General features: G+C 35.9%; 1 protein-coding gene across 2 annotated transcripts in view; it reads left to right on the top strand.

The window, feature by feature from the left end:
* Positions 1-297: 297 nt before the first annotated feature.
* The window catches only part of NFXL1 (nuclear transcription factor, X-box binding like 1), a 40,733-nt gene continuing 17,305 nt past the window's right edge, over positions 298-23,725 (top strand). The window contains exons 1-17 of one of the 2 annotated variants that reach the window (XM_090266911.1): positions 298-408; positions 696-941; positions 3,301-3,471; positions 6,176-6,285; positions 8,533-8,663; positions 10,149-10,327; positions 10,836-10,997; positions 11,085-11,185; positions 11,837-11,951; positions 12,846-12,970; positions 13,694-13,816; positions 15,865-15,955; positions 18,124-18,244; positions 18,472-18,631; positions 19,367-19,458; positions 22,498-22,519; positions 23,158-23,298. In XM_090266911.1, the coding sequence (XP_090123037.1) occupies positions 698-941; positions 3,301-3,471; positions 6,176-6,285; positions 8,533-8,663; positions 10,149-10,327; positions 10,836-10,997; positions 11,085-11,185; positions 11,837-11,951; positions 12,846-12,970; positions 13,694-13,816; positions 15,865-15,955; positions 18,124-18,244; positions 18,472-18,631; positions 19,367-19,458; positions 22,498-22,519; positions 23,158-23,298 (2,088 nt within the window). In that variant the 5' untranslated portion in view covers positions 298-408; positions 696-697. The remainder of the gene's footprint in view (positions 409-695; positions 942-3,300; positions 3,472-6,175; positions 6,286-8,532; positions 8,664-10,148; positions 10,328-10,835; positions 10,998-11,084; positions 11,186-11,836; positions 11,952-12,845; positions 12,971-13,693; positions 13,817-15,864; positions 15,956-18,123; positions 18,245-18,471; positions 18,632-19,366; positions 19,459-22,497; positions 22,520-23,157; positions 23,299-23,725) is intronic. The other variant, XM_090266912.1, reaches the window with a different exon arrangement.

The raw sequence follows: 23,725 nt of genomic DNA on the forward strand, positions 1-23,725 counted from the left end.
TGCTCAGCTGGGTTTAGGTAGCTGCCAGAATACAGCAGCAGCCTCTGGGATGAAGAACTCAACGTGACCCACCTCCCCACCTTGCACCCTTTTTGGACGACGACCCCGCCCGAGACGCAGAGCACGCCGGGAATTGTAGTTTCCGAAGGACCAGCTCAGTAAGCGCGCAAGCTCGTAACTCCTCCTTCCCCGCCCCCCGGACATTCCCGGATAAGGAAGTGGCCGATAATGCCACGCGTTCTGCTGGCCGCGGATGTGGGCTTCTGGGAGTTGTAGTCACTTAGGGCAAGTACCGTCTGTAAGGAGACGTAACCTCCCTGAGGTCCACTACTGCAGTTGGTTCCCCGCGGGAGGCGCCTGGTCAGTCTGCAGCTCTCTCCTCAGGGCGCTCCCCTCAATGCTGAGCAGGTGCTTTCCTTCTCCCCACTGTCCTCTCCGGCGCTGGGTGCTTCTTGCCCCGTCGTTGTTTCTCTGCCTAGCCCTCTCCCTCTCCTGTCCATCTCCAAAGCCCGGGTTTAGCGGACACTCGCCCTCAGGGAGAGAGAGGGCCGCGACCTTTTGAAACCCGGTCCCGCCCCGCGGAGACCCTCTTCAGTCGGCCCCTCCCACCGGCTTCCCTGACTACGCCCAGTCTCCGTGCCTAGGCACAAATGCACTTAGGCTCTTCCACTCTCTTTTTCTTTTTTTCTCTTCAGGGATGGAAGCTTCCTGGCGCCAGGTGGCCGGTGGCCGAGGCCGAGCCCGAGGACGGGCCACTGCGGCCCCCTCCTCAGGAAATGGATTCCATCTCCGCGGAGCCGGAGGAGGGCGAGGGAAGGGGTCTGTGGGCACTGCTGCCCCTGGCCCCAGCCCTGGAGGCGCTGCGACCGCTGTGGCGGCAGGTAGCTCCGCCCGGCGCAGCCCGGCGGGACCCAAAGCGCCGCAGACTTCCGTAGCCAGTGGTGAGAATGGCTCCTGTCCCCGGTCTCACCTGGTCTCTGCGGAGGCACTGCCCAGGCGACTGCCTCTGCCTCCGCCCTTGATCTCATTCACTTTCCTTCTCCTTGGGGGGTTCATATTCGCCACACCTCTCAAACCTTTCAGGCAGCTACGGAATTCTAGGCAGATGCCCGTCTCAATTTTTAAAATAGTTTACTTAAGTTTAATTGATATTAATCTTTGCTAATTCTCTCTGCAGTATTCCTCCCTTCACGCTGTTTGCCTACTGACTCTCTGGACCAAAAGTTGCAAATTGTGGTCCGGAGGTCTAGCCTAGACTGTAGTTTAGTTTGGTTAACACAGGCTTTAAGTCTGAATTGGTCCTCATCTTCTTTTTTCCTTCTTCTCTTTTTAAAATTTCATAAAAATCTGGTTCACAGCTTTTCTTGTAATGTCGAAACTGCATAACATCAGTCAGCAGGACGGAGTCGTAGATCTCCCTTTTAGTTTGTGCTTTGGCACTAAATTCCGCCGTGTCTTTCCTACTTTTGGGGACCAGTTGGCATTTCGTATCTTTACCTGATTGTTTTAGTTTACTGACTTTAAGGGTCTATGCCCTGTAAGCTCTTTAACTTTTACATTCTGGGTTCCTATTCTCAAATTTCATGTCTTTTCCTGGGTGTAGCTGGTGTGGCCTTTTTCCGGAGAGCATGCACATGACAAACGCTACCTTGTCTTCACTCATGGAGAAGTGCATGGGGCCATGGGAATAAGCCTGAAGTCATGTGTGTGTGCGTCTGTCTGGAATGTATTTTTCAGAATGTACTTTTTGGGGTAGAAGCGAATTGAGCTTCTGAATGCTTTTTTTTCTCCTAAGCTAATTTTAAAGTTAGGTGATGTTCTGTTAGCTTGCAGTTACTGAGTTTATGATGGTGGTGGTGATGTTTGCAAGGTTCTGGTAGACTTTATTGGATTTTGTGGCTAGTACAAAGTGAGCATTCTTAACCTGGATGATTGAGATTTGAGTGTACAAAATAATATATAGGAAAGTTGCTTTGTCAACTTTTTTTGAGTTGCTCTTATGTGGACCCCGTGGTCACTATATGTTCTAATTCAGCCTTTTAAAAAAATGTATCCTTCACTTCTGATTTCCCGTAATTAATGACATTTATCAGCTCTTTTACTGTACATCAAGTTTTGAGTCATGTACCTTATATAGACATTACTTTTCTCCTGATACTGGAAGATTCCTAGGTAGGCAACGAACATTTCCCTCCAGTTTTACTTGAAATACTGCATAGTTTCCAGCCAAATTGGCTGCAACAAGAAAGGGAAAATATTTCATGAAGGAGAGAAATGATAAAACACCAACTAATATAAGAAAGCTTATCTTACTAGTGGCTCATGAGTTTCAGGCATAAAGTGAATTTTAAACTAATAATATAAAGTTTTAAATTAGTAAATTTAAAATCTTCTCAATATGGGCACCGATGAATTCAGATCAATTCAGTATGTTTGTGGCTCCTTTCTTAAGTACTTACTTAGTACTTAAAGAAAATTCCTGTGGTCCTTGCTCTTGAGGAGTTCGCAGTCTCATTGGGAATGTGCTATGAAGTAATCTAATTCTTTTTGAATTATTATTTAACCAAGTAACGAAATGAGAAGTACAGATAATGCTAACGGGAATAGTGGAAGAATTAATCCAAAATGTATCATTTCTTTTTGGAAGAAAGTTGTAAGAAGCATCTTTTCTGTGTTAGCAACATTTTGTGTGTCATTAATGTTAAATGTTTATGTTGTGTGACTATATTTTAATAAAAGCAAACAATCCTTGATCTTTCTAAGAAGAAGATTATATAAATGTGGTGGATATACATTGAATAGTGCTTGTTCAGTCTATGGTGGGCCAGGCCAGGCTGTAGAATGGAAGAGGTAGTTTCGAAAATCACCTTCCTCTTGCTGGTTCAGATTTGCTCCCAGTGGGCGTTTCCCTTCTCTTAAAAATCACTGTGTATACTTTATTTTTAAACATCCCATTTTAATTTTTGTTAATGTCCTCGTCTAGAGATTGATCACCAGGTTTTTTGGATACTTTTATCATACCTTTATAATTTTTTTATTGATAAATTAGTCACCGTTTCTAGAATAATTTGCTGCATTTAGTGGGGTATTTTACAAAAGTGTAAGTTTCACTGTGGCATCCCATTCTGTTGTGTGATAAGAAATTTGAAAATACTGTTTTTCATGGATGATAGTAAAATAGAATGTTCTAAAGATGACTTCTAAATCTGTATTTTAAAGTGATTGTATTAGTACATTATGACTTGCATCCTGAGAGACTGTTTTGTGAAAATGAAAATAGTTTTTTTTCCCTTTAAACAGAGTTAACATCTCAAATGAAGTTTGAGGAAATCAAGAAGGCCAATCAAGCTGCGGCAAAAAAACTTGTTGAAGAACAGTTTAGCTCCTCTGAAGAAGAAGGAGATGAAGATTTGGAAGGAAAACAGGGAAAAATAGTTGCTAATACATTTACAACTTACACTACTCAGACAGGTACTGGATGATCTTTTAAATTTACTTTTTTGATATTAATGAAAATATACTCCTGACTTTTTAAAAACACTTCTACTGTAGATGGAATAGTTTTTGCATCTTAAGAATGAGCATATTTGTGTTGTCAAGTTGAATTTTTGTGCATTTTACTATTTGAGTTTATATGTTGTATAACATTAATCTTTCTATAAAGCAAATGGAATGGCAGTGTCCTGTGCAGCCTTAGAAGTTGTCCTTGGGCTTAGTTAGTATTTCATCAGATGCTGGCAAGGGGTTGTCAGAGCTCCCTCTGAGGTGAGTGGGTTCAAGTTGTTCCTGGTTGTGATTCGATTGGACCTAAAGACTTTGAATGCTCCTTTGAATTTGTTCATTTTTTTCTCTTTATCATGAAGTGAATTTCATGTCTTGACTTTATTTATTTTATATGTTACAACTTTTGACTTTCATACCCTTTTTTTTTTTTTTTAAACTATGTACTCAGGTTTGACCTGTACAGTCACATTCTCAGGTTTGACCTATACAGTCACATTCTCTGTTGTTGATACCCGTGTTACTCTTAAAGCCATATTTGGACACCAGAACTTTATCACAGAAGTTCATTCTTTTCCTATGAGCACAGCCTTTGTACTTTTGTGATTCTTCTCTCAAATTTCAGACTTGTAGGGTCAGCTTCCTGATGGTATCTCTATCTTGCTGACGCATGAACACATCAAACATACATTGACAGATAACTTATTTCTTTTGTTTTCTTTATCTTAGTTAGTAGCACCACAGTGTTCCCAGTCCTGTACAAAAACCAGAAATCTGGAGCAGGGATGGCACATACCCAGCACGAGTGTGTTTCATTCTCTACCAGTCCTCCCCTCTGCCCATGTCAGACAGACGTACCATCAAACAGAGTATTCTGTCCTCCTTAATGTTGATATGAACATTGACTTTTAAGAGCAACTTAATCTAAATATTACCAAGTCCTGCTGAGTTTTACTTCCTAAATTTCTTAAATTTACCCCTCTTCTTCCCATATACTAATATTGCCTTAATTCAGGCCCCTATGGCTATTTAATGTGTACATTAAATTTACGTGATAACTATGAGGTAGATATTATTAGTGCTATTATTACTATTTTAAAGATGAGAAATGAGACAGCTACATTAAGTAACTTGGTCAAGGTAATTTTTTGGTAAATCTGCTGTAACTGCCTCTTAACTGGTACTTTATCCTTCCAGTCTTGGCCTCCTTGTGCCCATTTTTCTTCAGTTGTCTGGGTGATCTTTTTACAATGTATGGCTTCAAATGCTGTGCTATCCACCATGACGTTTTGGGCTGTATACTTTATTGCTGAAGCCAAACTTTAATACAATTTTAAAAGGAATCTTATATAAATTTTATAAATATAAGGTTAGACTTTATTTTCTTAAGGCCTATTTCATCTTGTTCTCATATTCCATTATGTTAGCAATAACTTAGATGAAATTTAAAGTGTTACATATTTGTTAAAGCCAGCTATGTAGAAAAGCAAAATAAACACATAGAATATGATTATGAAGTCTGCTTTTAAGGATGCTCTTTAAACTTTAATGTTTATATAAAATAAAATAATTGCTTTCAATAATTTTATAATTTGTAGTTTTGGGAGTGATTTTGTGTATATTTTGTTAAATTCTTAAATTATATTATGGTAGAACCAGTTTTTATAAGTGCTGTGTTTCCTTAGAAGATTTTAGAAAGTGAAGAATTATTCAAGCATCCTATTTTTCTTTTTGGTTAGCTTAAATTTTAATTTGAACCATTTTATTGCCTTAAGTTCTATACTGATGATAGTTTATGCTATTAGTCAGCGTCCATTGAACAATCTCTACTGTATTAAAGGCATGAAGGTTTATTTCTCTTACACTGAAGTGACTCAGATTACTGCCTTTTTGCTGTCATGTGTGCTTTGGGTTGTTTTTCTGCCTTTCATTTTGCTTTCATCTATTATTTCTTGGCCTTCCTGTAGTAACCCCTTGCTGCAGCATAGCATAGTGATTAAGAGGGCTGGAAGTGGTTAGGAGTCAAACTGAAGTGCTTTAGTTTTATCATCTATAGAATGAAGATAAAAATAGCTCATTTAATCCTACTGAAACACTAACAGTACAGTGCCCAGGAAATAAATGCTCAATAATTGCTCAAGAAAATATAGTTTAATAATTTTTTTCTAAGAAGTTCATGCTTCCTTTTTAAGCAAAAATAGTTATTATACTGTAATGACCTCAGGATATTTTTATTCAACAAGTTTTTATTAAGAATATGCTGTGTGTCAAATACACACACATGCATGTGCTTATATTTAGGCTAAATGGCTCTGTTGAACTTTGACATTCAGTTTCTTTACCACTTTGCTTTTTGACATGCTTTCCCCTTGTTAGTTGACATCTTTCTGCTCTTGTCTATGGCTCTGCCCCTGCCAAATCTGTTAAGCACTGTAACAGCAATAAAAGCCAGTATACTCTGAGATGGGTTTGAATCTAATAGGCAAGGTTTAAATCTTGGACTTTGTGACCTCTTGTCAGCTCGCTGGGTACTTTTCTTAAACTTCTTATTTTTAAGCTATATTTTGAGCAACGAATACTACTAGACAGTTCTCACATACTGTAGTGCTATTAGTGAGTTTGTGTTATTTTCAGATGTTGCTTAACATGAAGTTTTCAATTTTTAAATCTCAAGATGGAGATATGCGTGAATTAGAGCGAACAAAGCAGTATGTAAATGAAGCTTTTCAAGCAGGAGCTATGACATGCTTAATTTGTATTGCTTCGGTGAAGAGAAACCAGGCGGTAAGTTTTTCTCCTTATCCATGATAATGTATCTGCCCCAAATATCTTATATTGTATTCATAATACTTAACCATTTATTATTATGCTTTTGCTTATTTTTGTTTAAAAAACACTTTATTTGAGAATTTTATTGGTCTTTATTTTGTAAATCTGTAATTTAAAAAAACAAACTAAATGAACATCCAGTATTTTTAGCACTGTTAATATTACTGAAGCAAGTATTTTCAGTTTTAATGTTCATGTCAATTTAATAAAGAATTTTTAATATCTTTGTTCATTAGAGATTTCTACAAATACTGAAATGTTAAAATGGACTATTCATTACTTCCAGCAGGTTGAAAAGAAAATAGATATGGCACCTGCGTTCAAGGAAGTAGAACCTAGCATTGACCTTGTTTATTAGTGAGCTTTCCCTGTGTTGAAGGAACAGTGGAGAGTGACTAGAGTGATTGGGGAGAGATAGATTCAGACATAACTTAGGTATTTAGAGTTGTGATGGCCTGATGGTGAAGTTATATATATGTAAATTTAAAAGGGCATTAATGGAGCAATTAAGAGGAAGTGATGACTGCATAAGATAGGCTCAACATTTAGCCCTCAGATTAATCCCCTGCTATTATAGCAGCATTCATTGTCTAGAGGAAGAAAATGGGGCCAAATGGAATGGGTTGCTCACATAGAGTGAATCGGAAATTTAACATACATAGGATAAGATAGCGCAGCAGCTCCCTTTGCTGCCTGGAGTCACATCTGGTTGGTTGGTTCTGATTTCAGCTGCAAGTCTCTGCATATGGGGATACAGTCCTGCCTTAAACACTTGCTTTGTGTGTGTGTACCTTTGTGTGTTTAACCTCAGTGCTTCCTCCTTGGAAACTGACTCAGCCAGTCCATGGGTGTAATGCAGAAGCAGAGGGGAGTTAATGTCCCTTGGGGCAGCGTTCCACCACAGCAAACTGGTGGATGAATGCCCAGCCTCCTCTTTGTTAGGGGTTTGGGCTGGGGTAGTCCTAGGTATGTTTTAAGTGGTTCTTCAGAGGGTCCCTAGCAGGATGGAATGTGGGCCCTTAGCAGTGTCCCATTTATTGGCATTCCTCTTCCTCATCGTGTCTGTTCACTCCTGCGTTCTATTTCTCTTCTCAGTCTCTGACTGGGGAGGAACTTGGCTAAAAGGCTGGCTTTTCTTTTTTTTAAATTTATGATGAATTATTATTTTCTCTTGCCTGTCCTTGCAGCAGAGACTAAGAATGAAACAACTGTAAGTTTGTCTAGGAGCATTTAGGGTGTGGAGAAAACATGAACTCTCAGCCAGTTTGATGGCAGTGGTTGTCTAGGTCACATTTGGAGAATCTGACAGGTCCATAGCAGCCCTGGGCTCAAGCAGAGGGAAGGCAGAGAGGACTGGAGACACCCGGGGAGAACCCGGCACGGTGGCCTTGAGGGGAGAACCGGAGGAGCAGCCGACTGGGTCCCAGTGCCGACCCATCCCCAGCACCGCGGGCAGACCACCCCCCCCCCCGCTGGCTTTTCTTTTTAAATGCTGTTGCCTGTTTATACACTATTTGACAAGTCTGATTTTATTAAACAGTTGAGAAAAGTTATAATGAAAGAACTGATATTTGTCAGTTATATCGAAGTGTTGGTAGGTTTTAAAAATTACTATTATTCTGTAAGCTTTTAAATCACATATATATGTTCTCAAGTAGTTTTGCTCACTTAATTTTTAGAACTTAGCGTAAGTGCTAGACTAATAGGTTTAATATAACAAAAAAGTAATACAGAGATTATATATAGTTTAAGGAATTCTTTGAAGTGTTATTTAGAATTAGAAATAGCCCAATGTCTACCACCAGAAATGGGTTAAATAAATTATGGTATATAAATCTACATGAAATATTATACAACTATAAATATCATGTTGCGTGAATATGTTTGATAAGGATAAATGCTTATACTATGTTAAAAGGCTATGGAATTACATAGCAGCCAGTACAGCATGACCACATTAAAAAAAAAAATGAAACACATTAAAAAAATATTAGAGACAAGAATGTTAGCAGTAGTTATTTCTAGTTGAATGAATCTGGATGGTTAATATTTTTCATACTGGAAGGAAAAATTATTTTTCTTTAATCCTTAGTTTACTCTTGAAAATAATTTACTGTGGGGCTTATTTTAAAGTATTGTGTACTTTTCAAAGAAAAAAATCATTACATACATGTTAATATCTGATACTTTTGTTTGTCTTAGGTTTGGAGTTGTTCAGGATGTTTTTGTATATTTCACATGCCCTGTATCCAGAAGTGGGCTAAAGACAGCCAGTTTCTGGTATCTTCTTTGACAGATGATGATTTTGAAAAGAGAGATTATCCCTGGCCTTGGTAATTTTTCTAATTTAGTTGGAATATCAAGTTGTAAAATAAATGAAAATTGTAGCTCCTAAGATGCTTTATTGGCAGTTTCAGTGTCCATGTTTGGCCTTCAGTTAGTGATTTGGTTTGCAAAGATATGGAACTTAGTAATGGCATTTATTTCCCGATTTGTATAACTACTAGTTCCTTTCAAAAACTGATATATCATTCAGACTCTCTTTTTCCCCTGAAAAGCAATTCCTTTGATACCCTTTTTAAAGAACTTTCATTTCTTTTCTATATGACTGGAATTCTTTATAATTCTGTACATCTCTTCTGAAGTTCATATTGGTACACATTAATATATTGTATAGGACTATCATCTAACATATTTTGATCATAGGCTTCCCTCTTTTATCCTCAAAAATCTTTTCAGTACTGCAGGTGTATATTATTTAACCTTATTAATTTTCTACATTTATTTTATTTGATTGCTTATTACTCATGATTCGATCTTGAACTTCTGTTATATTTCCAGAAAAAGTTGGGGAATAGAAGTTTCATATTTCTACTAAATAAAGACAATGAAAAATTTATCAGTACTGGCAACCAAAAAGATAGATTTACTGTTAAGATAATGAAGCATAAACTTCAGGTGCTCTGTGTGGTCACATAAATATTCACTTTTGTAACTAATTTTATATTTGTAATTTTGAGTTTCTTTTCTTAGCAGAGGCCCCCAAATTGTATAAGATTCAGACTTCAGAAAATGTGGGTCCACACCAGACCTCCCCTTGTTACCATAAGTACTGATATACAAGGTGGGGCAAATGTAGATTTACAGTTGTTCATATGGGAAATAATACAATAATTAAATAATAATACAAGAATGAACTCTGTTTCACATACTCCACTTGTAAACCTACCCTTGCCCCACTCTGTATTGATAAAATTGTGGCCATGTAGTTTTTAAAAGCATTTTAGATATACTAGAACTTTGTGAAATAATTCTTAGTCATTTGTGAGAGATTTTATTCCCATGTTACTGTAGAGGGGGGGATATGGAAGTTAATTGAGATAAAATGATGTGTTCAGACCTCTCTTGCTCTTACTTGGTGAAGCCAGGATATAGCTGTAATCTTGATACGTGCTGTTGAGTACAGTAGCAACCAGCCACATGTGGTTATTTACATTTTTAAAAAAATATAAAAGCTCTGTTCTTTTCTCAGTTGTATGCATTAGCCACATTTCAAGTGCTCACTAGCTATACATGGTTAATAACTACTACATTGGCTGTGGCAGATATAGAACAGTTCCATCATCTCAGGAAATTATATTAGAGTTGTTCTACATCATTGCAATTTATTTTAGTAAAATTTTTTTTTCACTAATATAAAAATGGAACAGAGGGTGCCTTACAATAAACTAATGATTATGCTCTATTTCAAAGTATTTATATTCCTGTTTCTAGTGTCACTTAAAAATGAAATTAACTTCAGTATTTCTTCTTTGTAGTCCAAAATGTAGGTTTGAATACAAACGATCTGATACACCTAGTAGGTACTTCTGCTATTGTGGAAAAGTAGAAGATCCACCTTTAGATCCATGGCTTGTGCCTCATTCATGTGGCCAAGTATGTGAGAGAGAATTTAAACCTCCTTGTGGCCATAAATGTTTACTCCTCTGTCATCCAGGTGAGTTATATATTACATTTGTAATTGTGGGTGGTTGTTTCTTCTTAGCTTGAGGCAAAAAAAAGTTATGAAAGTTGAATTCAGAACTTAAGTTTACATAAGAAAATACCGTAAGGATATGCCTTCTATTTTATTTTATTATTTTATTATATTATTTTATTATTTTGTAAAGATTTTATTTATTTACTTTTTCAGAGCGAAGGGAAGGGAGGAAGAAAGAGAGGGAGGGAGAGAAACATCAATGTGCAAGAGATACATGGATTGGTTGCCTCTTGCACCTTCCCAGCTGGGGAACCTGGCCTGCAACCCATGCGTGTGCCCTTAGAATCAAACCTGTGACCTTTTGGTCTGCAGGCCAGTGCTCAATCCACTGAGCCACATCAGCCAGGATAGGACATGCCTTTTAAAGTATCAATCAGTAAGGAAAGCTTTAGAAATCACTGATAGGTATAGGAATTGAAAATTATCCTTGACTTCTGATTTTTTGTCCCCTTTTATTGGATTCTAGGGCCCTGCCCTCCTTGTCCAAAGATGGTCACAACTACTTGTTACTGTAAGAAAGCAAAACCCATCCCTCGTAGGTGCAGTGCCAAGGAATGGTCCTGTCAGCAGCCATGTGGGCGAAAGTTGCTTTGTGGACAACATAGATGTGAAAATCCTTGTCATGCAGGTGAAAAAATATACTTGTTAACCAAAGTCAGAGCAGTCTGTATTGCTTTTATAATGTGCCTGTGCTAATTCATCATTGTGAATTTAGGAAGTTGTCCACCCTGTCCGAGAGTTAGCAGACAAAAGTGTGACTGTGGCAAACGAGTAGCTGAAAGAAGCTGTGCCAGTCCTCTGTGGCACTGTGATCAAGTAAGTGTATGTGCATCCTGAGGGGTGGGCATTAAAGAATACGGAAAACAATCACATGCTAATTGGGATTTAGCTAATTAGGTTTAGTTGGGGAAAAGGAGAGAAGGAACAGTAACTCAAATTATATTCAATTTAGGAAATTTTCCAATTTAATATTTCAATTACTGGAGGGAATTTTTTTTCCAACTTAACAGCTATTTGTTGAATTTTGGACTCAGTACATATGTGCTCTTTTTCTAGCTCTCCCTTCCTTTCTTTTCCCCTGTCTCAACATCCCTCCCCACTTCTTAAGTTAATCTAATTGAGGAAGGAGGATCCAATTTTGTAGATTGTTTGTCCTAGAATTGACATGGCTTTAGTACCACTTGGAAATATCTGGTGGATGACCATATGAAGCTATATGTACTTTTTTTCCTGTATTATATTTTTAAAATACACTCTTTGTTGCATAGGAGTGTGTGTTTATATAAACATGTATATGTATACATATGTGTGTGTGTATTTATAGAGAAAAGATTTTGAAGAACACAAGTAGCTTACTTGTAATTAAGAAATGGATTATATACAAAGAAAAAGTGGATTATGTTATGCACAGAGTCTTTTTTGTTAACTTTTAAGACCTTTACTAATGCTTGTTACGTTTTATTTTAGGTGTGTGGAAAAATACTGCCATGTGGTAATCATACCTGTGAGCAAGTTTGTCATGTTGGTACTTGTGGAGAATGTCCTCGATCTGGGAAAAGATTCTGTCCATGTCAGAAGTCAAGTAAGACTATTTTTAAACCTTTAATGGAATGTGATGATTTTTTTATGCTAACCACATTTCTAATTAGATTTCTCTGTGAGTTCATAATGTAGTTTCAAATCTGATGCTAGAGATGTTAGACTTCTGTACATTTGGATGAGTAGATAATACTACATGTGGATTAAGAACGCAGACTTTGGCATATCTGGGCTCAAATCCCACCTTCATAAACTGGTGTTTTCAGGTTAAATGGGGACAAAAATAGTACTGTCTTTGTGAGATGATTGTAAGAATTAGATGATAAAATGCTCATAAGGCATTTAGTGTAGTGCCTATCACGTAAAGGAAACCTAATAATTACAAGGTATTGTCATTATTGTGTATTGGGTTATAAATGAATTTAGTTTGGTTGCTTTGAGATAAAGACATAGAAAGGTTGCGGTTTGAGTCTACTTCCTTGACTCTGCACCAACACCAGCACACATATTTAGAAGATTATTGCCAGTATTTGTCATAATATGTTTATGTTGAAGGTGAGTTTCCTGATCTTTTAAAATCTTTTTTTTTATCCTGTGAAGTTATTAAGAGCAAATTGTTTTTATATTACTGTATTGTGGGATTCTTCATAGAGGTTTTTACATAATATTGCTTAAGATAACTATTTCTGAAGTAGTTAATTTAGAAAAATGTGCTTCTTAAGGATGGTAACTTGTCATGTGTCAAATTCTTTTTAACTTTACAAATATTAGGGATTATTTTCATTAAAGTTAATGTTTTCCAATAGTTATATAGATGCAAAAAATTCATAGTTCGAAAGGGCTGTCATTTTTCAGGGAGCCAAAACAACAGGGTACATTGTTAGTACTTTATAATAACATATCTTACTATTAACATTGACTTTTTGTCTGCTTTTAGAGTTTTCTTTGCCTTGTACAGAAGATGTACCAACTTGTGGAGACAGTTGTGACAAATTACTTGAATGTGGAATCCACAGATGTTCACAGCGTTGTCACCGAGGTCCTTGTGAAACATGTAGACAAGTTAGTCCTCTATAAAAATTACTTCTAAGAGCTCTCTTTTACAGTATGTCAGATGGGATTGTTCTGTAATTGTTTTCACTAATTAGTTTTACAAACATCTGTGTCATGATCTGAATGAGTTTAGTGACCTAATGTGTATGGTGAAGGAGCAGGAGAGTATGCCAGCAATCAAATCCAAAAAGTCAACTTTGCTTCTTTTCGGCTTGGTAAAAGTTCGAACATTCTCATTTTTATAGTCCATAGTGGGGTCATTTGTTCCCAACAGACATTCAGAGCAGTGATGGATTAGATTTAGTGATGATGGAAAGAAAGGAGTGCCTAGACTTAATTGAGACATTTAAGTTCTATATATGTCACTTTGATTCCAAGTCAACAAGTTAGCTTATAAGATAATCCAATTTCCTTGCTTTACTGAGACAAGATGTGCAGATGTCATAGTGTAACTACATGTAAGTGATTTTTATGTGTAGTATTGTTTTACTATTTAATATTAAATGCCTACTAAATTTGATAATGGAAATTCATATGAAGTCTCTTTTGGAACAAAGTAAGGTACCGACAAATATCTTAGGAAATTCAGCTTTAGTTTTGGTGAAGTCTTTTGTATAAATTTGCTCTTAAAACTTTTCTCCTTCATTTTCTTAGGAATTATAAAAATTACAAGGTGAAAACAAATCATGTTAACAAAAGTTAGTTTTAATAGTATTTATTTGCTTCTTCCAGGAAGTAGAAAAGCATTGTCGCTGCGGGAAGCATACAAAACGAATGCCATGTCATAAACCTTATCTCTGTGAAACTAAGTGTGTTAAGATGCGTGACTGTCAGAAGCATCAGTGTAGGAGAAAGGTATGTGTCATAAGCTTAGGGCACTGCTGTAAAGATTCTCTTGAATTTTTCCTTTGTGAGCCTGTGATAAGCACTATCTTGACATGTTCCTCAAATGTCCAGGCATATTCTATGCTTCCCATATGAAATATTAATAAATATTCTTGATTAATCCTAATTGTTTGTATTATTGGGAAGTCTTACAAAGCTCTTTAAATGACAGGGGTCTTTTTTTAATCCTGTGCATAATTCTCTGTTTGGTTTTTAAGCTATTTTTGTTCCCAGACTTTGAAGCATTGTAGCAGTGGTAAGAGCAATAGTTCATTTGTTGGTAGGGGCTTAACCTTTATTGTTCAAATCTTATTTATAGACACTTGGTTCAGTAGATGGTCAACTGGAGTATTTTATTTAGTTGGTGGTTTGACAGTTTTGGGAGGTCCTTATTTGCCTGCTGGGTAGTTTTCGATTGGTTTCTAGACACTGTGAACTTTACATTTTTGGGTGCTGGGTTTTTTTTGGTATTCCTTTAAATATTTTTAAGCTTTGTTCTGGGTCAATGTTAAGTTACTTAGAGACCATTTGGTCCTAGGTGTGACCAGATTACCTTTATCTAGGGCTGAGCTGGCCCCACTATTGAGGCAGTAATTCTTCAAAGTACTCTAAGAGATCCCCGTGGTTAGGAGGTTCCTCTACTTCAGCCACAGGGAACACATACTATTTTCTGACTTGAATAAACTTTGGAAATTCTTCTGCCTTCTTCTGGTCGTTCATTCTCATGTTTTGCATAGTTTCCACTCACACGTGTACAGACAGGTGTTTGGCCAAAAACTCAAGTAGGCCTTTCTGGAGTTCTCCAGGACTTTCTCTGTATTGCTACCGCTTACCTACAACTTCTAGCCACACTGGCCTCTGAACTATGAATTTTGTCTATTCAACTTGGTGGGACCACCGGACTCTGCTTGTGATCTTTCTCCTTGTGCTGTAGCCTGGAAACCTCCAGGCCTAAGCTGGAGCTATCACAGGACTCACGTTTCTCTTTTCTTAGGAATCGCTGTCCTGTGCTGCCTCGTTGTCAAATATCTGAAAACTGTTGCTTCATACATATATTTTGTCTGACTTCATAGTTGTTTAAGACAGGAGAGTAAATGTGGCTGTTGCATACTCTACCATGGTCAGAAACAGAAGTATCTAAACGCTTATTCAAGTCATGGACCACACAACCTTCTTTTCCCACACTGCCACATAGTTTTAGTAAATATTTGTCTAATCAAGTGAACTATTTTCACTTTTAGTTGCTTTTCAGTAAAGTGTATATTGTTTTGAGCTATTTTTAAATACTGAAACTTGTTCTTAAAGTAGGCTTCAACCCTAAGTTTCTTTAAAACAACCATAGTCTCTATATTCTTTCCAAAATTTGGATATGTGAAAAGTCAAGGAAGGAATTAGAATGGCAAGATAGATTATTAGTAGTTGCATTTTGTTCATGAATGAAAATTGGGACAGGTCATAGACAACTGTATTTTCTTACAAACAGATAGGAAATCAGGGGTGTTATAAAATAAAGTTAGAAACAAATAGCTTATCTCTGCTTTCCTCCTTTAGTTAGTTGCTAAGTTCATGGTTTAAAAATGACTACTAAACTAATTTATACATTTAACTGTTTTAATTCAATTTTTGAAATAACCAGACTAATCGTTTGCCTGAATTGACTATAGGGTTTGACCAGATCTATTCCTTTGGTTAATGTTATCTATCTCTGCATAGATAGTAGAAATGAAATTATCTTATGGAATGTTTTAAGTCATAAAATAATTAACTGAAATGCAAGAAAATTTAGCTTGATTTAAATTAGGATATTGTGTATTTGAACTTAAAAATTATTAATATAGTATATCCACTTATCAGAAGGATGTTGATACTCTTGAATACTTTTATTCTTATATTGAAAAGAAGTACAGTATCTTTTGCTTTCCATAAGTTCTGTGAATAACTAGTAACAACATTTATATTACGCATTTTTTTTATGTATTTATGTTACACCTGTTCTTTATATATTGCTTTCTCTTCAGTGTTGTCCTGGAAACTGTACACCTTGTGATCAAAACTGTGGACGGACTTTGGGATGTAGAAACCATAAATGTCCATCTGTCTGCCACAGAGGTAAAATTCAGCAATAGCTGTTATTTTATGTTTGTATTTATACAATGTTTTTTAACATTGATGGAGAGCTTTCACACTGTCTTAGTTTGTCCTCTGAATAACCTTAGGAGGAAGGGCAGCTGCCAGAATCACAATTTTATGGACAAGGAGACTAAAATTCAGTGACTTACATCGTCGTCGTCGGCAGCCGTCCGTCTCGAGAGACGATGGTGTAGCTTCTTAAGTGTCTATCTGCACCGCCGAGAATGGCTGTGCAGTCCGACTCGGGAGTGACACTTACATACTTAGGGGAATATTCAGTAAAGCAGTATAGCTAAGATTTGAACCCAGGTCTTCTGAATACAAAAAGCTTTGTTATTTCTATAATACCATGTATTTTCCTTGCTTCCTCCCAATCTTCCCCACATAGTTTTTAAGTTAATTAATATGTTCTTAGGTTTTTCTGTTTTATTTTGAATTTAGACACTTTATGGAATTAAATCTAGTAAGGGACTGGATCGATCCTAAGCCAGTGGTTCTCAAACTTTTTGTTCTCAAGACCTCTTTACACTCTTTGGGACCCAAAGAGTTTTTGGAAAGCTCAAAATAAAATTTGATCATGTAGGTTGGGTTAACTTGACTTGCATTGCCATCAAGATAATACTTCACTGAATATCATGCTAAGCAAAATAAGTCAGATGAAGTCAAGAACAACATGATTTTACTCGTGGAATATACAACCGAAAGCAACAAATGAACAAACAAGAAAAACAAATAACAATTACCAGAGGGAATGGAGTGGGATGCTAGTTAAGGGTAAAGGCAGTCAAATATATGGTGACAGAAGAGTTGACTTTGGGTGGTGTGCACACAATGCAAAATACAGATGATGTATCATAGAAATGCATACTTGAAATCTATGTAATTTTATTAATCAATGTCACCCCAGTAAACTTAATGAAAATATTCAGTGAAAAATAATACTTCACTGGATTGTTTCTTACTTATTAAAACACTAAAGTATAAATTTGATAATTTGTATAATACATGTATGTTTTTTTTCCTATGGTGCTTTTTAGTCTCATTTCCTTTTTCTCTGTTCATTATTTGAATCCAAATTCTTCTGTTTAAAGAGCTATTTTGAACTTTTAGAGGCTTTAACCTGGCTATTTTTCTTCATTAGTCTGTTTCTTATTAGATTAACTGCTAGTCCATATTTTGCTTGGTCCTGACACCTAGCCAGCAATCTTTTAATATACAGTGAGTATACTAGTTGAAGATTCTAATTCCCTTATTTCATTTCAAAGAGGGTACCTTACTGGGAAAACCAGAATAGGAAGAGGGCCCTCAAAATGATATCTGAGTCTTGGGGAGAACTTGGTAGCCTGTTTAAAAAGGTTTCTTTCATTTTGTTTTTGTGTATTTCTACCAACTCGTAACAAAAGGAGGTAAAAAGATGAAGCTCAAATAGCTTTTCCTTTTGAAATGTTTAGAAGAGAAATATTTGGAATTATAACCTAAAATGAAGGTTTAGAATTTAGTCTTGCAAAACATGAATAGTGGAAAATTGACTGTACTGATGAGACAATTTGCTTTTATTGGGGAATTTATCCAAAACTAACATACTTAAATAGAAGTATGTATGAATATAAGCCAAAGAGATTATCATTAGCATTAGATTTTCTGAAGCCTTAGATCCGTTTCTCTTGTGAATGAGTACTGTGTTAAATTTGTTATTTAAAGCAGTGTTTAGCAAATTTTAAAGAATATTCCAAAACTTTTATCAAAACACTAGTGTAGGTATAGAAAAAAGTATACAAATCATAATTGTTCTGCTTGATGAATGTTTACAAACTGGACATATCCATGTAACCAGAACTCAAATTCTTAAACAAAATATACCATCATTTCCAAAACCCTTCATATCCATCATCCTGATTTAGAACATTATAGATTAGTTTTGCTGTTTACGTTATGTGAATGGAATTATATACAACATACTCTGTCTGGCTTCTTAGCTCAGAACTGAGTTTATGAGGTTCATTCATATATTGTAAGCTTCTTCATTTTCATGTAGAATATTCCATTGTGCAAACATACAAACTTATTGATTCTACTATTGATGGGCATTTTGGTAGTTAAGCAAATTTTAAATTTCAGGTTTTTTTTTTTTTTTTTTTTTTTTTCAGGTAGTTGCTATCCTTGCCCAGAAACTGTAGATGTGAAGTGCAATTGTGGTAATACAAAGGTGACAGTACCCTGTGGCCGAGAACGTACCACGAGACCACCCAAGTGCAAAGAGCAATGCAGGTCAGTCTGAAGCTTTGCACAAACTTACATTTGTGTCTTACCTATTTAAATTCATACTGTTGTTTAATATTGTTAGTATTTTCAATTTGCTTTAATGTATGAAAATAATATTCACAGAATGCTCTTGTTCTCTATGGAATCAGAAGATATATATATAGATAATTACATTTTAAATATAAACTTTCAGTGATCAAAAGTAATTTAAAAAATTGTATTTTATGATTTAGTCGACCGCCAACTTGCCATCATACAAGTCAAGAAAAACATCGCTGTCACTTTGGCCCTTGTCCTCCATGTCATCAATCTTGCCAAAAAGTGTTGGAGAAATGTGGTCACTTGTGTCCTGCTCCATGTCATGATCAAGCGTTAATAAAGCAAGCTGGCAAGGTAAGGGAACAATATTAAGAGACAGCAGTGAATTGCTGTGGGTCATATTTTCTTAATTTTACTTAGTCATTTGACAAGCAATGAATAAGTACTTATTTGGTATTAAGCACTGTGATAGAGCTGGGATACAAGATAGCTAAGACTTGGTCTTTTTGTTTAAAAAAGCTTACAATATAGAAAATGAGAGATCAATAAACAAATATGTGCAAATACAGTGTGATAGTCATATTGTCTTCAAGATAGAGATAAGGTTGGCAGTCTTTCTTCACATATGTGGTTTAGGGTTATAGATATCTCCTGGTTTTCTCAAAGATTCATTCACAGTTTTAATGAATACTTATTGAGCCCTTACCATGTGTTAAGTATTCTTCTAGGTGCTGGGGAGACAATAGTGAACAAAAAAACAGAGATTACGTTCTTCTAATGGAAGTTGGCCCTTATAGTTATAATTCTCATTGTCCTTTGGCTTCTGAGAAGTAATGGAGGCTATTCTGCCTCTGTACTGCCTTTTAAAAATTAGAGTCTGCCTCAGTTTTTAACCCCGAATGTGTGTGGAGGGGAACAAGCTGATAGAATACAGATGGAATAGAACGTTTCACTAAGTACAGTTTGTTGATTTCTTGAAAAAATTTTAACCTCCTTGAGTGGAGAATACATGGAACTATTTTCTGCAATTCTTATAATGGTCATGCCATTATCCCTCTGACTTAAAATCGTTATGTGTTTTACTTGTAGCACCAGCCCACAGGCCCTTGGGAACAGCCCTCTGAGCCAGCATTTATTCAGACTGCTTTACCTTGTCCTCCATGTCAAGTTCCTATTCCTATGTAAGTATTAGAATTCTAACTCTTAAAAATATGCCTTACATAGTTCCAAGTGTATCTTAAGTCACCTTTTCTGATTTTCTTGATTCAATTAATCATTTTAGGCCTAGCCTGTAAGCTAGTTCTCTGCCTTCAGCTTCATTCTTTTCCAAATATATTTTGCATACTGCTTAAAAACTTCCTCTAGGTTTCTTTTTTTGAGTCTTTTCCCCCCAGCTGGAGTTTGATCCCTTCTTAGCTTCCATAACAAGTAGTGCTTATAATTACAATAATATATCTGAGAGATCATCATCTGTTAGTTTTCCTGACTGATTCCCATGCTGTTCTTTAAGCTCCTCGAGGACAAAGGAAAGCCAGGTTTTAGGTGAGACATATTTGAAGGAGAGTGTTTGAGGGAAATGTTGAAAATGAAAGGGAGCAGTTTCTTGGATTGGTCAGGTTTAGACTGAATCAAACCTGGGGTAATAGGGAGTCCTGGAATGGTTCATACTTCCAGCAGAGGTAATAGAATATAGGGGCACAGGAAGCACAGAACTAGGAAGCAGTATAAAATTACAAAAGAGGCTGTTGGTATGTCTCATGTGTCCGTCTTTCCTTTTGAAAGCACTCCTGTTTTGTCCTTTCACAACTTCCCTTTCAGTTTAGAAAGCATGTATATTTTTATGTATTGGTTGGGCAGTCAGGTTGGGAGGTAAAGTGTTATTGAGAACTATATTGATAAGTAGGGTGATTTTAGTCTGTAGATTTAGGGGAAGAGGGAGGTATAGTTAACATAGAACTTCTTTAGGTACATATTCAGTTAGTAATTATTAGAGATGTTCTTTTACTGAGGACTCGTATGTGTCATGAGGGACCAAGTTGTCTGTAGTATCTCTTGACTAGGTTTGAGTTATTAGTGATTATCAATGGCCTAAATTTTTCCTTTTGGGGAAACAAGAAGAGACATTGATATTTAGAGTCATAGACACTAAAATTGACACATCATAGTCAATTACCTTTTAATTCTGTTTTATAGGAAGATATTTTGTATGTGTCATACCAAGCAGTTTCACTGCTCTAAAAATGCCCAATGTCATGTTCATCCCTTGCCTCCCTCCCTCTTGAATCTCTGGGAAACCACTGTTCTTTTTATTGTTTTTATAGTTTGCCTTTTCCAGAATGTCATGTAGTTGTAATCATACAGTATACATATAGTCTTTTCAGACTGGTTTCTTTCACTTAGAAATATGCATTTAAGTTTCCTCCAGGTCTTTTCATGGCTTCATAGCTCATTTCTTTTTATCACTGAATAATGTTCCATTTTATGTATATACCATATTCTGTCTCTTCACCTATTGAAGGACATTTTTGCTGCTTCCAGGTTTTGGGAATTATGAATAAAGTTGCTATAAACATTCATGTGCAGGTTTTTGAATGGACATAAGTTTTCTACTCATTTGAAAAAATATTTATGAGTGCAATTGCTGGATCATATGGTAAGCCTATGTTTAGCTTTGTAAGAGACTGCCAAGCTATCTAACAAAGTGGCTGTACCATTTTGCAGTCTCACCTATAGTGAATGAAATCTCCTGTTGCTCTACATCCTTGCTAGTATCTGGTGTGGTCAGTGTTTTGGATTTTAGCCATTCTAATAGGTGCACAGTAGTATCTTGTTTTAATTGGCAGTCCTCTAATGACCTATGATATTGAGCAACTTTTCGTGTTCTTACTTGCCATCTGTATGTCTTCTTTCATGAAGTATCTGTTTCCTATTCAAATCTCGTTGATTTTTCAATTGGATGTTTGGTTTCTTATTGTTGAGTTTTGAGTTCTTTTTATACTTTGGATACAAATCCTTTACCAGAAATATTTTCTCCCATTCTGTGGCTTGTCTCTTCATTTAAGTGTTTTCATGTAATACTTTTTCACTTAAGTGTTCTTCATAGAGAAGATGTTTTTGGTATAATGAAGTCCTACTTTACCATTTTCTTCCATGGATTATGCTTTTGGTACTGTATCCAAAGAGTCATCACCAAACTCGAAGTCTCCTAGATTTTCCTGTTTAATAGTTCTGCATTTCTTTAAGTTGGGTAGTATCAATCTTTTGACTTTATTCTTCTTCAGTACTATTCTGGGTTTTTTTGTCTTTTCATATAGATCTTAGAATCCGTTTGTTGATATCCATAAAATAATATGCTGGGACTTTGATTGGAACTGTGTTGAATCTACATTAAGTTGGGAAGAAGCGACATCTTAACAATATTGTACTTTCCCATCAGTGAACATGGAATATATCTCCATTTATTTAGATATTTGATTTCTTTCACAAGTATTCTGTAGTTTTTCTCATATGGATTTTGTATATACAGTAGTCCCTCTCTATGTTGCGGTTCACTTACCGTGGCCTCACTATATCACGGGATTTTAAAAAATATTATATTTAGTTATTTATTGCAGATTTTTTGCTATATCGCAGGACTTTACAGTACTGTAATACGTATGTTGTTAAAGTTACGTAGGTTTAAGAGTAGAATATATTTAAGAACATAAATAGTGTTTATAAAAGTGTGAAGAAGGTTAATAAGGGAGTGGGAAAGGTTAATAAGGGACTGGGAATGGTTTATAAGTGTGTGGGAAGGGTTTATAAAGCCTTAAAATATATATAAATACTAAAATAAATGTAAGGTTCCTACTTCGCGGATTTTCGCCTATCATGGGGGGGGAGGTGTCCTAGAACGTAATATCCACGATAAGTGAGGGAATACTGTATTTTGTTAGATGTATACCTAAGTATTTATTTTTTTGTGTGCTGATATAAATTGTAGTATGTTTCATGTTTTTAAATTCCAGTTGTTAAAAATTCCAGTTGTTCATTGCTGGTTAATAGTAAAACAGTTATCTTTGTACAGTAACTTTGTATCCTGCAGCATTTCTATAATGACTTATTTCCATATGTGCTTATTTTTTATTCTTAAACAAATTAGTGGATTTAGCATCTTTGCTTTAGGTATTCTTTTTGAAGCATTTATAATGTTTTATTTCATTTTATTTTTTTTCTTGCAGGCAGTGTCTTGGGAAGCACGAGGTGAGTTACTGGCACAGGTTTTAAGTAAAGCTTGTAATCTGTACCCCTTCTATACTAGGATTATTAGCAATAACGAAGTCAAAGTATCGTCATTTCAGTGTTTTAAAGACAATACTTTGTCTATTAATTTAATTTAATATTTCATTTTTTATTTTAGAAGAGAGGGAGAGGGAGGGAGAAAGGGCACAGAACATCTTTGTGAGAGAGCAGTATCGATCCATTGCCTTCCATATGTGCCGTGGGGGACCAAACCCGAAACCCAGACATATGCCTTGAATGGGGATTAGCCCACAGCCCTTCCATTTGTGGGATGATGCCCAACCAGCTGACCCACAATGGCCGGAGCTGTCTTAATAATTTTAAAAATATACAGTGCTTTCACTTGAAAATTAGTTTATAAATATACATTTACTACAAAATCATATTGAAGTTCTTTTTTAGGAAAATAATGTTTTGCTTCTTGACATTCATTTTTTAGATTTTTTGATAAGTCATTTTAGTTTTGATTATTATTAGTGAAAGTGTGTCAGACCTTTGTGAAACTTGTTATCAAATGAAAACAGAGTTGTTTTGGAAACATGGGTCTAGAAGGGGTGTGTGTATGTGTGTGATGCTGATATTCTTTTTTTTTTTTTAAGGTGAGTCCACTGCCATGCCATGCTGTAGGACCCTATTCTTGTAAGAGAGTTTGTGGACGCACCTTAGATTGTCAGAATCATACATGTATGAGAGAATGCCACAAAGTAACTGAAGCTGATGCCTGCACTGGCAAAAACAAGGTAATGTTCTTAGGTTGAATGTGTAAATGCTTATATATATATCTCTGAATTTGCTTTCAGCTATTTTTTAAACCTGGCATGTATGATAGATGATGCTTGCAATTTTAATAAATCCCCAAACTTTTGTTGAAACTAAAGTAAATGCATCACAGATGTGTGAGTATGTGTGTGTGAAATCAGTAAAAGTATTTTACAAGCATATCAGAAATCGACATTCAAAGATGTCTAAAAATTGCCATTTCATAAGGAAAAACAAATGTTGCTAACTAACTATTAAATAATATTAAATTTTATTTTTAAAGTAATTTTCGTTTTTTCTTGAGACTTCCATTTTATAGGGAATCATAATAATAGCAAGTGTGCTTAATGAGGAATAAGCTAAAAAATTTTTAAGCTTCATATTTAAGTAACATTAAATTTACAAATG

Source organism: Furipterus horrens, unplaced genomic scaffold (genome assembly GCF_987537825.1).
Source record: "Furipterus horrens unplaced genomic scaffold, mFurHor1.1.pri manual_scaffold_2, whole genome shotgun sequence".
NCBI classification, from domain to species: domain Eukaryota; kingdom Metazoa; phylum Chordata; class Mammalia; order Chiroptera; family Furipteridae; genus Furipterus; species Furipterus horrens.